Raw genomic sequence first — 14,953 nt, 5'->3', positions numbered from 1 at the left:
GACTGGGAGTCAGGATGCCTGGGTACTAATTTAGTCTCTTCCACTGATTCACTGCTGTGACCTGGGTAAGTCTTTGTGCTTCAGTCTCCCCATCTGTAAAGTTGGGGTGATAATACCTTGCTCCCAAGAGTGGAAGGGGTGAGGTCTGTGAGGTTTAATGCATTGAAGTTTGTAAAGAGCTGGCAGACCTTGCATGGAAGGGGCCAGAGGGCAGTGGGGTGGCTCTGTGGTTAAGATGAGCTGGCTGTGTTGTGTTCCTCCTGGCCACAGTTTAACAAGTCCACTTCTTTTCACAGATCCAGCCAACCTCATTCATCACACACGTAGCGTCGTTCCACTTCCCGTCTTTGAACATCATCACGCAGTCCTCGCCACTGCCAAAATTGTTGGGCTCCCCTTGATTCCAGTTGCTGGGGATCAAAGAAAGTAGCAAACTCAGCCAGGCATTCGAGGGAAGCCCTGGTGAAATGCACTCCCTGAAATCCCACTTAAGCCCTCAGAGAGGGTGATCCTGCCTCAACCTCTGAAAGGTGGTTTGAGGCTGACTGGTGTAGAGCAAGTGTAATGATATAGGGCCTGACTGACCTCTGTTACGCCAGTTTTAAACTGGTCTAGCTATTAACTTCAATGGAATTTACACTGGTGTAACCCTGGGGTGATACAGTGGTGGATCAGGGCCGTACTGTTACAGTGAGAGTTACCCACAGTCTTACAAGTGCTTTTCCTGAGTGGGTGAGCACTGATCAGGCTTGGAGGACACCCTATGTGGTTAGTGATGTGATGCACATTCTCTTTGGTCAGTTCTCGCTTCCAGCCTGACTCTCTATGTCGAGTTAATTCTCGGGGTAGAGTCACTTCCTGGGAACACTGGGGTATTTGGGCTGAGATTTCTGCTAGAGGGGACTGACCTGGGTGCTGTTGGTGACACCTCTGTCCCAGGACTAGTGTAAATAAACAAGTTACACTAAGAAGGAGCCAGATTCCACCGATTTCTTCTCAAAGGGGAAACTTCCCCGTAAGACCCTGAAAACTGCTACTGCTCGGCTGAAGGTGACAATTTAAAGCTGAGCATCATCCACCACTTTATTCTCTACCCCACTAGCTCTGGTTCCCTGTGGGGAAACCCTGGACAGTTTAAAGAGCAGAACAGATGGAAGATGAATCAAGAAAGGGCAGCTCCACCCACTCAGCCAATGACTCGATGTGTTTGAAATGTACTGATTGGCCAGTTGCACCGGAGCCAACTCCCTCCCCCCCCAATGTACCAGTGAGCGGGATTGGGCTGACCTGTATGACACGGAACTGTCGTCGACCCATATAAATGTCCCTTCATTGCTAACGTCGTGCAGGCCGATCCAGTACTGCTTGCCGTTAGCGTTCTTTGTCAAAAACTCCTGAAAAAAGAAAATAATTGATTGTTATAAAATATTGCCCAAATCTAAGGCACCACCCCAACCCCACTTCCCACAGCCCGTACTCCTCTCTGGCTCTCTGTTGTTCTCCTTTTGCCGAGATGTGGCCCACTGGGTTATTATTAGAATTATAGTAACACCTAGGCAGCGACTGAGATCGAGGCCCCATTGTGCTACATAGACACCTAGTGAAAGACACTCCCTGCCCCAAAGAGCTTACAATCCAAACAGACAAAACCAAGGGTGGGAGGGGAAACTAAGGCACGGTGATTTGCCCCAGGTCACACAGAAGGTCAGTGGCAGAGCAGCGAGTAGGACCCAGCTATCCTGGCTCCCTGGCTTGTTCCTGCACCACTAGACCAGGCTGGCTCCCCTCCCAAAGGCCCTGCTGAGGGAGATGTGGCTCTGGATGGATGTGGAAGCACTTTGTGGACATGGAGGCTAGTCAGGAAACATCAGGGGTCTCCCAAGTGACTGTGATCTCATGGATCCCAGTCCTCCACCAGATGTTGTGTCTCCAAACCCTTTCCCCATCACTCCTTACAATCAAGGGTCTCGCTCCAACTCCCGCAAAGTTTCCCTTCCCACGGAGCTTCCCTGGAGCTGTCAGGCTGACTTGCCTGAGGGTCCCCAGCAGCCTGACTAGCGCTTGGGATGAATTGTGCATTAACTCTTGGGAGTTGGGGGAGTGCCCCAAGTCTGTATTCTGGTAAGTGGTTTGCTCCTCGATCCTGTGCCAATAGATGGTGCTCAAGTATATGTAGCATAGTCCCTGGGTTTTGTAGGACCAATACAATTGCTTGTGCACTGCAAATGGCTACGTAATCCATCCCCTGTTATCCACTCCCAGCTTCTGGCAGTCGGAGGTTTAGGGACACCCAGAGCATGGGGCTGGGTCCCTGACCATCTTGGATAATAGCCATTGATGGAACTGTTCTCCGTGAACTTATCTAGTTCTTTTTTGACCCCAGTTATACTTTTGGCCTTCACAACATCCCCTTGCAATGAGTTCTGCAGACTGACTGTGTGCTATGTGAAGAAATACCTCCTTAGGCTTGATTTAAACCTGCTGCCTGTTAATTTCATTGGGTGACCCCTGGGTCTTGTGTTATGTGAAGGGTAAATAACACTGTCTCCACACCAGTCATGATTTTATAGCCTCTATCCTATCCTCTCTTAGCTGTCTCTTTTCCAAGCTGAACAGTCCCAGTTTTTTTAATCTCTCCTCATCTGGAAGCTGTTCCAGCCCCTTGATCATTTTTGTTGCCCTTCTTGTGCACATCTTTACACCAGTGCATAATGTGTTTCCTAGGCACTGAGCAGAAAAACGTCAGCTCCTATCCTGTCCCCAGCATCTCTCTCATCCCAAGAGCCTCCCATTTGCTGGGAGACCATCTCCACGCCCTTTCTGGGCTGTGTGGCTGGACTCAGTGAGCATGACTTACCTGCTTTTGTGGGTTATCAATAATAATCAGCATGGCACCTTGGTCTTTGCAGGCCTGCTTGGCATAGGACCAGTGTTTTTGCTCTGTGGAGAAGTAGTAGCAGTTCCCTGCATTCAGCAGCCAGCCGGCTGGACAAATGCTGCAGGCAGAGTCTGCAATGCAAAACAGCAGAGGTCACGCTCGGCGCTGGACTGCAAAGGACAATAATAGCATCTGCCTAGTGCCCTTTAGCCAGTGACCTCAACGCACTTAGCCAAGGTGGGGAGGCGTCACCCTCAATTTGCAGAGGGGGAAACTGAGGCAGAGAGAGGTGCTCAAGATCATTCCCAAGCTGGGAAGAGAACTCAGGAGTCCTGATTTCCGGCCTCACCTGCTCTAACCACTAGCCCAGTGGTTTTCAACCTTTTTTCGTTTACGGCCCCTTAAAACATTTCTAATGGCAGTGCAGACCCCTTTGGAAATCTTCAACATAGTCTGCGGACCCCCAGGGGTCCGCGTACCACAGGTTGAAAACCACTGCACTAGACAACATTGGCCTCATAGGAGCTGAGAATAGAAGCCAGCCCTCTGCTCTAACCACTAGACTTCATATACCTCCCAGAGATGGGACTAGAATCCAGGTGTCCCACATTCCAGTCCCCTGCTCTAACTATTAGACAAAACTGACTCCTTGACAACCTAGCAGTTTATTCAGGGGAAATCCCAGCGAGCCCCCTGAACTATATTAATCCATTATTACTGCTTGTGGGGAAAAGGAGCAGGAATCCTAAGTGCACGAGGTGCCATGGCCCAGGCCCCCATTTGCTGGGTGCTGTACGTTATTTATTACTTGCATTCTGGCAGTGCTTAGACGCCCCAGTCATAGACAGGCCCCGTTGTGCCAGGCATGGTACAAACACAGAACAGAAAGCCGGTCCCTGCCGTGAAGGGCTGGCAATCTAAGCAGGTCGAGGCCGGCGCGTATCTCACCGTTCCCTTTCTGGACAGCATCCAGAATCTTGTAGGCCTCAGCCCTGATGTCATCTCTGTCACTTTTCGCTTTGGCCAGATCCTCCGACACTGCAAATACAGCACACGGTCACATGTAGGAATAGGGCTGTATCCCTTTAAACAGTCTGTGAGCCTCGAGTGACGCTCACCGTGTTCTGTACTTTAGAAGCAGCCAGAAGCCAGCCAGAGCAGCGGGTGTGTGCAGCTAGGCCTGGCATATCTGTGTACAGATCGTAAACAGCGGGATTTGGGGCCTGGCTGTGACACTGAAATGGGGCCCCTATCCCAGCAGCAGGAGGCACTGAGCTTGTTACTCGGTCGGTCTGATACATCATTAGGGACTGGAGACCTGGCCGGAATCGCCAGCTGAACCTGAACCTTTCACAAGGGTCAAAATCATTCCTCTAAAACCAGGTCCCCTCCCCCGAACCTCAGCAGGAGCCCTGCCCCCCCCCCCCAATTCCCTACCTCTGGTTCCCCAGTTTATTACACCTGGGCCTTCTTCTGCCCAGCCCTTTAATCCACCTGCCTCCCCTCGGCCCCTAATGAGTCACCATCAACATCTCCCTCCCCCGACCCTCCCCTGCTTCAAAAGCACATATCCCCTCTCCTATTTGTCCCAAGTGAATCTAGGGAGCAAGAAACAGCCAGATCCCCCCTCTGTAGCAGCCCAGCCCGTGCGAGTCCCTAAAGGCCAGAGGCTCCTGCAGTGACTGGGAACGCACTTGGGGTGAGAATCCCTGGAACTGAAGGTGAACTGGCTTCCCCAGTTCGCCCCAGTTAGAGTCACACACAGTGAATCTGGTGCAGGAGGAGCCCTGGGTGCAGAGGCTCTGTGGGCACTGGTTGTGTCCCTGCCCCTCCGGTGGGTCACCCAGAGTAGGGCATGGCCCCGGTTTCCAGCCTCAGTGGCTTGGTCCCAAATGCTGCTTGCTCAGGCTGGCCTGGGGAATAGGGGGGGATGGATCCCAAATCGCCATGGAACCTGGCGCTGGGATTCTCCACCCCCCCCTCTTCTTTCTGCCGTTCTCCACCCCCTCCTCTGCCTGAGCCCTGCTCCCTCCCCTCCATGGGTACTCACCTTCCATTTTCAGTGCGGCCTGGTCTGACTGCAGCCTCTTCAGATCTGTGGCCAGCTCCACCTCTGAGAGATAAACAGGGCTGATCACATTCCTGGGAGGGTGCGTCATGGGGACCCAGGGCTCAGTGGGAACAAGGAGGTGGCCAGGGAATGGGGGCTGTTGTTGGGAGGAGGAGGAGTAACATGACTGGGGTGCAGGGGGCTCGTAGAGATGACGCTGAGCTGTGGGTCTGTGAGGGCTCCAGTACGTACCGGTGCTGTGCATGGTGGACTGGTTGAAATGAAGCGTCTTCAGTTGCTTCCCTGTCTTGGAGCCTGGAAGAGACAGAGGCCGGTGAGCTGTGAACTGTCCCTCACCTCATCTCGTGGGGCAAGGCCGTGTTCCCTAGCAGAGTGGGTCTGTCAGGTACTGGGGTCTCCCGGGGCTGCTTTCTTTCCTGGGAAGAGGCGGCGCTGGTGGATTTGCTTTCGTCCCCGGCCATGATAGTCCATGACTCAGGCTCCGAGATGGAGAGCGACTTGCCCCAGGCCAGGTAGTGAAGCAAGATTAGAACTCGGAGCTCCCTGTCTCGTGCTCATTCCCTCAGACCCCACCTCCAGCTGCCAGCCCTGCCTGGGGAGAGCTTGTTAGTGAGTTTAGTTAGGGCCCATCCAGACTAGGGAAATTTGTACTAGTGTCGCCGTGGACTGGTGCAAATCCCTAGTGCAGACACACAGGGGTGGTGAGTTGTATGGGCCTGTGGTGCCCGGGCTCCAGCAAATTCAGGGCCCGGGGGGCCCGGCTCCACCAATGTTCTGGGTCCAGTCTCTGCCCTGGCCCCACCTGCTGCCCGCATGCGCCTCCCCCGGAGCATCACCTGGCCCCGCCGGCTGCCCCCGCGCACCTCCCCCGAGCATCCCTGCCTGCCCTGGGCAGCAGGCGGCTGCCCCCTGCAGCTCCACGTTGAGCTCCCTTGCCAGCTGCTGCTGTGTCCGGCTACAAGGGAGCAGCGCTGGGGGCAGGCTGAGGCGGCTGCTGCGCCTGCGGCAGGAGGAGGGGAGGAGGCACATCGCCACCCTACCCCCGGCAGGTGACTCCGAGTCAACTCCAAGGGGGGTCGGTGCTTATCCTGGCTAGACCTCCTGAGCAGCAGCCTGGGGGGCCTTGGGTGAGTGTCGTGCCGGGGGGGGGGGGCAGGGTAGGGAGATTCCCCCTCCCCCGGAGCTTGCTGCTGCTGGCAGGGAGGGGGCTGGGGGGAGTCTTCCTCTCTGGCCCCTACCCCAGCCCTGGGCAGCCTGCCTGCTGCACCCCAAACTCCACATCCCTGGCCCAGCCCCATGCCCCACATCCCCTCCCACACCCCAACCCTGCAATTCAACCCAGAGCCCGCACCCAGCACCCAACCCCCCCCAGAGACCGAACTCAGCACCCAAACCCCGTCCTGCACCCAGCACCCCAAGCCCCCTCCCACATCTCCTTCTGCACTCCAACCCCCTATCCCAGCCCAGAGCCCGCACCCAGCACCCCAAACCCCCTCCCGCACCCCGTTCTGCATCCCAACCCTCTATCCCAGCCCAGAGCCCGCACCCAGCACCCAAACTCTCTCCCAGAGCCCGCACCTCTCTGTGATGCTCTGTACCTCGGGAGAAACACCCAGGACCCCTATGTTCATCCTTGTAAAATGATTGTGTGGTATCCAGTGCAAAGTTTGTCATGTCAGGTGTCTTCAGAAGGCTCATGATGCACTGAGCATGGTTGTTACAGTGATGTTATAGGTTATAATTTCATGTATGTAGTTATGAGGCTGAAAATGTATCCTCATGGCTTAAAGCAAGCCCAGCAAAAGCTCTCCATAGCAGAGGGGCAGTTCACACCTCATCAGGGCAGGTATGGGACAAACCCAGCCCAGCCTCATAGGAACAAAAGACGCTGGCCTAGGCAGCATCAAAAGAATCTGTTAGACTCTCGAGGGAGTCACCCCCCTTCCTTTGGTCAGTTTGGCACTGCGATGCGGTAATGCTCACCTGACTCTGAAGGGGGGCGGCAAAGCCAAGAAGGAAGAAAGGACATGATAAAAGGGAGAGACATTTTCCATGCTCTCTCTCTCGTCCACCTCCATCTACAGACACCACCACCAAGTGACTGAAGCACTGATCAAAGGGGAGAGCCTGGCTGAAGAGCAACCAACCAGCCTGTGGTGAGAAGCATCTAAGTTTGTAAGGGCATTGAAAGTGTTAAGATCAGCTTAGAATGTGTTTTGCTTTTATTTCATTGGACCAAATCTGACTTGTTATGCTTTGACTTAAAATCACTTAGAATCTATCTTTATAGTTAATGAATCTGTTTGTTTATTCTACCTGAAGCAGTGTGTTTGGTTTGAAGCATGACAGAGACTCCCCTTGGGATAACAAGCTTGGTACATAACAATTTCTTTGTTAAATTGACAAACTCATATAAGCTTGCAGCATCCAGTGGGCATAACTGGACACTGCAAGACAGAGGTTTCTAGGGTTGTGTCTGGGACTGGAGATATTGGTTAGTGTCATTCGCTTGCAAGTAGCTGGGAGCAGCTTATATGCCAGAGGCTGTGCATGAACAGCCCAGGAGAGGGGGTTCTCACAGTAGAGCAGGGTAAGGCTGGCTCCCAGAGTCAAGGATTGGAGTGACCTAGCAGATCACCGGTCCGGATAACACCAGAGGGGAATGTCACACCCTCCCGCACCCAAACTCTCTCCCAGAGCCTGCACCCCAAACTCCCTCCTGCACCCAAAGTCCTTCCAAGAGCCCACACCCCACACCCCCTCCTGCACCCCAACCCCCTGCCCTTCACCCAGCACCCAAACTCCATCCTAGAGCCCGCATCCCTCCCACACCCAAACTTCCTCCCAGAATCTGCACCCCAAACCCGCTCCCACACCCAAACGCCCTCCCAGAGCCTTAGGCAGGTGTGTGTGTGTGTGTGTGTGGGAGGGGGGGACTTGGACCTGTTCTGGGCACCACCAGAAATTATACAAACCTGGCACCCCTGCAGACACATGGCACAAGGCTTGCACAGGTTACCAGGGTTAGACCCACTGGTGTGAGTCTTACTTTGCACCATCCCAACATGTGTCTACATTAGTGGTTTGCATCAGCATTTACCTATCAGGACAAGGTCTGTAGAGAAGGGGCAGGTTCTCCATCACCTGGAATCATTAAAAGATTATCTGTCTCTTCCTAAAAGTTCCACTCCAGCTCGACTACCAGATATGGGATGGATATAGGAATCGCTGGGTGGGATTCTCTGGCCTCTGCTATGCAGGAGGTCAGACTAGATGCCCGTAACAGTCCCTTCTGGCCGTAACATCTATGAGAAACGACAGTGCAAACTTCCCTAATGCAGACAGGAACCTAGCTAGTTAGATAGAGCCTGATCCAAACACCACTGAAGACAATGGAAGCCTTTCTATTGGTTCAATGGGTTTCAGATCAAACCATTAGTTAGTTAATAGGAGCACAACAGAAAAGAAGAGGGGTTTGGTATTTCTTCTTTCCCTGTGTCCCTCTGCCTGTCTGTCTGTCTCCACCTATCGTCCCATGTCTTACACTTTGGCTGGAAGCTCTTTGGGGCAGGAATTGGCTTTGTGTTCTGTGTTTGTACAGCACTTCACACAATGGAGTCCTGGTTCATAACTGGGGCTCCTGGCTGCTGCCATAATACACCTAACAGGTGAGTCTGGGATCCACAGACAATCACAGCCCTTGTTAGAGCCAATGAGTGCCAAATATCCACTTTTAGACACAACAGGAGGAGCAATCAAGCTCATTTATGTAGTGAAACAGCTGCAGACAATGGAAGTGACCACCCAAGGCACCAGGATGCATAGCAGGAAAGAGCCGTGTGGGCTGAGAGGGGCCCTGGTTGCAGTCCCAGGTGCTCAGAGCAGCCTGTGTGTGAGGGAGGCTGAAAGAGCTGTGAGCGGGACCCTGGCAGGAAGCAGAGATGGAGTTTCTTGGGCACAGAGCCCGCTGAAGGGGCAGACAGGGGATTTCCAAGAAAGGGAACAGCCTGCGGCTGTTTGTTCCTGCTGTGTTCAAGGGAACAAGATATTGTAACTACCAAGATCACAGTGAGAACAGACCTGCCTGGGAGCAGCGATTGCTCCCTCTAACAGGAACAAACCCGACAGCACCTCAGATTTTGGCTTCCACCAAAGGGGCAACATCGGTAATACAAATACACGGACACTCATAAGTAAACTGAATTGTTACCGTTGCCTCTCAGCGCAGATTGATCAGTCCGCAACTGCTCCAGCTCCTTGGACATCTCCGAGTCTAGACAGAAGGACAGACACCAGCTGTTGTTTATATGGTTTGTGGCGGGGAGGGGACTGAGTTTTCAATTTGGATTCACAGCATAGAGAGAGATGCTGCATTTCTACTTTCCAACTTCCCCCTGTGAAGATAATCTCTGAGGGTGGGATCCCCAAAGGGATTTCAGCGTTGCAATGCTGAGCATCACGGTGCCTAGAAAATCCCAGGAACACCCACAAAGCCGAGTTACATGCCCAGGCTCATATACAATGAATGGGGAGAGCAATGCACCTGAGTGCAATTCGCAAAACCCAGCACACTAGGCGGGGAGCTGAGTAAGTAACCAATGGGAGACACTGATGAGCCAAGCCCCACCCTTTTCTCAGAGCTAGGCACGCTAGTCCAGGCTGCAGGAATGGGAAGTATCTAGCTCCGCTAGTGATCCACAAACGGGAACGCCTCGCCTGGCTTAGGCACCTGGGTAGTGTCTTGTGGGAATGAGTTAGGTGCCTGCCTCGTTCTACACAAAATGCAGGGGAGGAGGTGCTGCTGCCCACCTTATAGCCCAATGGTTAGAACACTTGCCTGGGATGTGGATGACCCAGGTTCAAATCTCTCCTCCCTAGCAGAAAGGATTTGTATAGGGGCTTAGGTGGAAGATAGGCATCTAGATGCCTTGAGGGAGGCAGCAGTGCGCATGCCTAGAGGTGTCAAGTGAGCCTACAGCGCTCAGTGAGAATTTTGTGGATTGCACTAGGAGACTTAGGTGCCTCATTGGCTTCAAGGATTCCACCCGGAATGACCTCTGCCCTGGCGCAGTCTGGCCAACTCCAGAGGTTAAAAACCAATCACAAGATTGGCTTAAAAATCATAAGATTTGTGAAAAATGATAGACTTTAGTTTTCTTTTCTTTGCCTTCTGGTTTCTTAGCCATTACGCCACTACGTTGCTTTCCCAAGCTTTTCTCTGCAACTAGAATCCGTCTCAGTATTTTTAAATGAAAGCTCAGAGTCTCACCTAATCACAAGACTCCTGGAGTTGGGGCTTTAATTCAAACATCACCTAGAGTTGGCAACGCTGAGGCTGCTATGTGTAATGACACCTAACAAGGCTCCTCAGCAGGACGTGAATCCCTGCTATCTACAGCAAAGACCTCTTGAGCTACAGGAGCTACTCTGTTAGCTGGCAGGAGTAGTTAGGCTGTTATCCTGTGTGGAACAGCTGCTAGAGGGTGTCCCAACACATATTGCACTCACTTGTACCTGTGCATACATTCAAGAATCAAACACCACAGTATCCCTGCTCACAGTGCGGGCCTTGGGAAGGGGCCCCACAGCTGTGAATTGGAGGGCAGGCGGCCTTACTTAATGAGTCTTGTCTTACAATTAGCAGCACTATGGCACAATGAAATACATTGCGGGGGACTATATCCTTTCTCCTGCAGTGTCTTGACACTGGCCATTGATAGAGATAAGGGGACCTGGCTGGGAGGGACTCATGGCCTGAAATCCTGGCCTTGCTGAAGCCAATGAGAGTTTGGCCATTGACTTAATGGAGTCAGGATTTCACCCCTGGTCTTTTCCACTGGGTCCATTCCTGTGTGATAGTCCTAAACGCACTCCGGGATACTTACACTTTCCAATCACCATGGCGAGGAGGACGGCCCATAACACAAATGACACGGCGTGCACAGCGTAAAGGGTTAATATGGACTTTTCCTCCCCATTCACGCCCCTACCACACTGCAGCAAGGAATTCCCTGGAAGGCAGAAGCAAAGACAGCAGGAATTAGAGCACCAGTCCCTGCCCTCTGGCGAACCGGTGCTGCGGGGGGAGGTGTGCTCTGAGCCTTGCGGGGAAGGCACTAGGGGAATTCAGAATTCACTATTATTGTAATTCATAAACAAATACTGATGGATGTGCCGCTGGTGCCAGGAATCTCTGTGCAGATCTACGTATCTATCTATCCCCAAACACCCCCTCTATCTATCCCTATAGAATCAGAAGATTAGGGTCGGAAGAGACCCTAGGGGGTCATCTAGTCCAACCCCCTGTTCAAAGCAGGACCAGCCCCAACTAAATCATCCCAGCCAGGGCTTTGTCAAGCCAGGCCTTAAAACCCTCTAAGGAAGGAGATTCCACCAACTCCCTAGGTAACGCATTCCAGTGCTTCACCACCCTCCTAGTGAAATAGTGTTTCCTAATATCCAACTTAGATCTCCCCCACTGCAACTTGAGACCATTGCTCCTTATATCCACCTTATCTATCATTTGCCCACCTGGATTTCCATTGAACCTAAAGCCCCAGCAGTTAGAGAACCCCATTTCCTGGGAGTCCCCTCTGTTTTCCCAAGGATCCTTTGGGGAAGCCAGGCCATGAGATCCATGTGAGATGCTGTGATGATTCCCCCCACCACCCCTTTCTTCTTTGACTGCCTTCCACCATCAGGATACAGCTCCACGGCTGCAACCCCGCCTACATCTCCCCCTCACCCCCTGTTCGATCCGTGCTCCCCTCCTGATGGTCGCCTGTACCACCTCCCTGTGGCCAGCCCTGGCCTCCCCTCCGGCGCCCTATGCTCCCCCATACACTGTCCTCCAGGATTCCATCTTGCTGCAAACTCATGCGCCATGAAGCCTGCCATGCAGAAAGGCTGCCCCCAGCTCTGTGCTGCTCTGTCCCATCCACTGTAGCCCCCTCCAGGCAGGAACCAGCCCTTGATTCAGAGCGTTGCTTCATACACAGTACCCTTACTCACCAGCCAACCCCCCCTTCCCCCACTGCCCCAGCCCACTGTGCTGCTGTCAGCAGGGGGGCTGGGGAGGGGAAGGAAGCAGCTGTATCTCCAACCCCCACACCTCACATCAATGCCCCCCCACACACACACACACATATCCCCCTTCACTTTCCAGGAATGAAAAAAAAGAGGAAGAAAAGAAGCACAAATCTGCTGTAAGCGCAGAATTGCACGAGGCATGTTCCTATGGCGCAACGCAGGGACATCTCGCCTGATCAGCAGGACTCTGGATCTGAAATGCCTCTCGTAACGCTTCCACCACTGGGCCTGGGACAGGGATCAGGGCCAAGGCTCCTGATGGTATAACCTGCAATTGTGTATGATGGGCTCCACTACCCAGCAACTCGCGCATCGTGGACACTAGTCCTGAGTGCAGTATGGGTGCAAAATCTATTTATCCATTCAATCCCATAAACACTAGCCATCCCTATACAACCCCATCCATCCATCCCCATACTCCTCCATCCGTCCGTCCATCCATCCCCATACTCCTCCATCCATCCATTCATCCATCCCCATGCACCCCCCTCCATCCATCTGTCCATCCCCATACACACACATCCAACCATATCTAGCTCACAATCTCCATACACACCAGTTCATCCACATCTATCTATCCATCCATCCATCTATCTATCCTCACACAGCACCCCTCCTCCTCCATTCACTCTCTTTCTCTTGCTCCCCCTCCTTTTAACCCACTCATTGCCATAGTACATAAACATCTGACGAAATGCTGCTGAGACAAGCCTGGAATTCTCTCAGCCGGGCTCTGCCCAGCACCTCCAGCTGTGGTGTATGAAACGCCACCTTCCAGCGTACAGACCTGCCTTCGAGTCTGACTTCGCTGCTGAGCACTGTACAGCTCCATAAGTAGGGCCCGATCCTGCAAACCTCGCTGACACCGCCCTCCTCTTGGCTTCACTGGGGTGTGGAGTCTGCAGGATCAGGGCGTGCCGATTATCAGGAAATGATTGCGCACTCTCCCACTAATGCAGCCTGGGGTTACCTGCTCTCCCAAATGTCATTTCTGTCTCCTGTTCCTTGAGCGTCTCTTGGTCGGACTCTTCGCACTTTTGGTAAATGCTGCCTGAAGGCATCGCTCTGAACCTCTTCCTACCCCAACGGCTCCAGTGGCTTTTATACCAGCTGAGGCTCTGAGCAGCTTTGCTGGAAAAGGAAACACATGTACCCAGCCACTCTTCCTCTCTTCAGAACACAGAGATCTGTGATCCTGTCACTTCTCCTCTAGCAGCTGGGAGCCTTTGTACAACCAGTATTACTGGTGCAGCTGAAAAATAAGAGCCACCCACACAGTGACCCAAGGGGCACAGACAATCTTTAAGTGGGAGGATCTGTTTGGAGCTGGGCATGTCCTTACCCTGGGCCCTGCAAGAGGGGTTCTCCTGTGTGCAGTCTGTGAACATTGCTGCTCAGGGAAACAGAATGGTGAACATCTTGTCAATAAACAAACGGCACTAAGAAAACACCTGACTCCAAGTCACCGATTTGTGCTCCAAACAGGAAGCTAATCTACAAGGGCCTGAAAAACTGCTTGGCAAAGGGCACCAACATCTTTCTCTCTTTTCAGGGTCTTTGTGCCATTGATGGCACTTGGCATCTTGTCAGTTTCACTGGTTTGCAACCCTGCATAAGCTGTGAGTCAAGTTCCCCTGTTGTTTGCATTGGTCTCTCTCACAGTGCCAGGGAGGGGAAAACAAGGAAAATGTGACTGTAAAAGTACAAAAATTGGCAGGGGGAGGAGTAGGAGCCGAAACAACTTGTGTAACTAAAATCACTGGGGGGAATATTTTCAAAAGCATCTAAGGGGATACCTACACTGCAACAAAAACCATGTGGCATGGCCGCGGCTGACCCAGGTCAGCTAACTCGGGCTTGTGGGACTCAGCCTGCAGGGGCTAAAAATTGCAGTGTAGACATTTGGGCTCGGGGGAGGGGGGAGCCCGGGCTTTGAGACCCTTCCCCTCACTGTGTTTCAGAGCTGGGGCTCCAGCCCAAGCCCGAACGTCTATACTGCGATTTTTAGTCCCACAAGCCCGAGTCGATTGATCCCAGTTCTGAGACTCAGTGCAGTGGATTTTTTATTGCAGTGTAGATGTACCCTAAGTAATTTAGGAGCATAAATCCCAGTTTCAAAAGGTACTTGGGGCCAGATTTTCAAAGGTATCTGGGGCCTAGAGATGCAAAATCAGCTCTCCAGCCCAGAGATTGTAACAGTGAGGTGGGTGTCTCAGAGAGTTCTGTTCTGACGAGAGTTCTTAAGGAGGGGGACGATATCTTGAGTTCTGGTCCCTGACCAGGACTCCTAGGTGCTACTGTTATACAAATAAATAATAATAGTCTGTTCCTCAAGACACGGCTCTAATCTCCAGCTGGCTGACTCAAAAGCCAAGAGCGCTCAGGACAGAGACACTGACAGTGACAGAGCTGCAGAATGCTTCTGAAAACTGGGCTGAGAGGGGAACCCAGCAGAGGAAGAGGAAAAGGAAGATCTCACCTGGGCCAGCAGGTAAATGATTGGCCTGGCTCAGCCTCCTCTCTGTGGGCTGCTCTGCCTCAGTTTTTGCACCAATGTCACTAAATCGGGTGAAAAACAGCGGGATCATGTCACCCTCCCTATTCACTGCAGATTCCAGCTCCGAGCTTCCCTCCTTGCTTTTAAAGATTTCCAGTCACTTGCTCCAGCTGGCTGCTCAGGCCTAGTGTCTCCCTGCTCCCCTTTTCCCAACTGGACCTTCTCTGCCCATCCCACAATCTCGCTGCCATCGGCGCCAGAGCCTTCTCCTCTGCTGCATGCTGTTCAGCACACGGTCCCTGTATCCCCCAATGCATCGATTCACCAGCTCTCCTCAAACTCCACTGGGCAGCGTCTCTCCAGCCCACCATCAACCCCATCGGACTGTCCATCCTCAGGCCCATTGGCAGCACTGGAC

The 14,953-nt window shown here is 52.8% G+C and overlaps 1 protein-coding gene and 1 pseudogene across 1 annotated transcript; both read right to left on the bottom strand.

The window, feature by feature from the left end:
* LOC135891988 (adhesion G protein-coupled receptor E2-like) overlaps positions 1 to 14,953 on the bottom strand; it is a 1,091,233-nt pseudogene that overhangs the window by 366,980 nt on the left and 709,300 nt on the right.
* Positions 104 to 13,099, bottom strand: LOC135891551 (C-type lectin domain family 4 member G-like). The gene is made up of 9 exons (XM_065419117.1): positions 13,009 to 13,099; positions 10,835 to 10,960; positions 9,160 to 9,222; positions 5,181 to 5,243; positions 4,929 to 4,991; positions 3,827 to 3,916; positions 2,858 to 3,009; positions 1,288 to 1,394; positions 104 to 410 (listed from the first exon to the last, which is right to left on the bottom strand). The coding sequence occupies exons 1-9, from the start codon at positions 13,097 to 13,099 to the stop codon at positions 272 to 274; spliced, it is 894 nt and encodes a 297-aa protein (XP_065275189.1). The 3' UTR covers positions 104 to 271.

Source organism: Emys orbicularis, chromosome 19 (genome assembly GCF_028017835.1).
Source record: "Emys orbicularis isolate rEmyOrb1 chromosome 19, rEmyOrb1.hap1, whole genome shotgun sequence".
In the NCBI taxonomy this organism is placed as follows: Eukaryota; Metazoa; Chordata; order Testudines; family Emydidae; genus Emys; species Emys orbicularis.
This window is presented reverse-complemented; position numbering and strand designations above follow the sequence as displayed.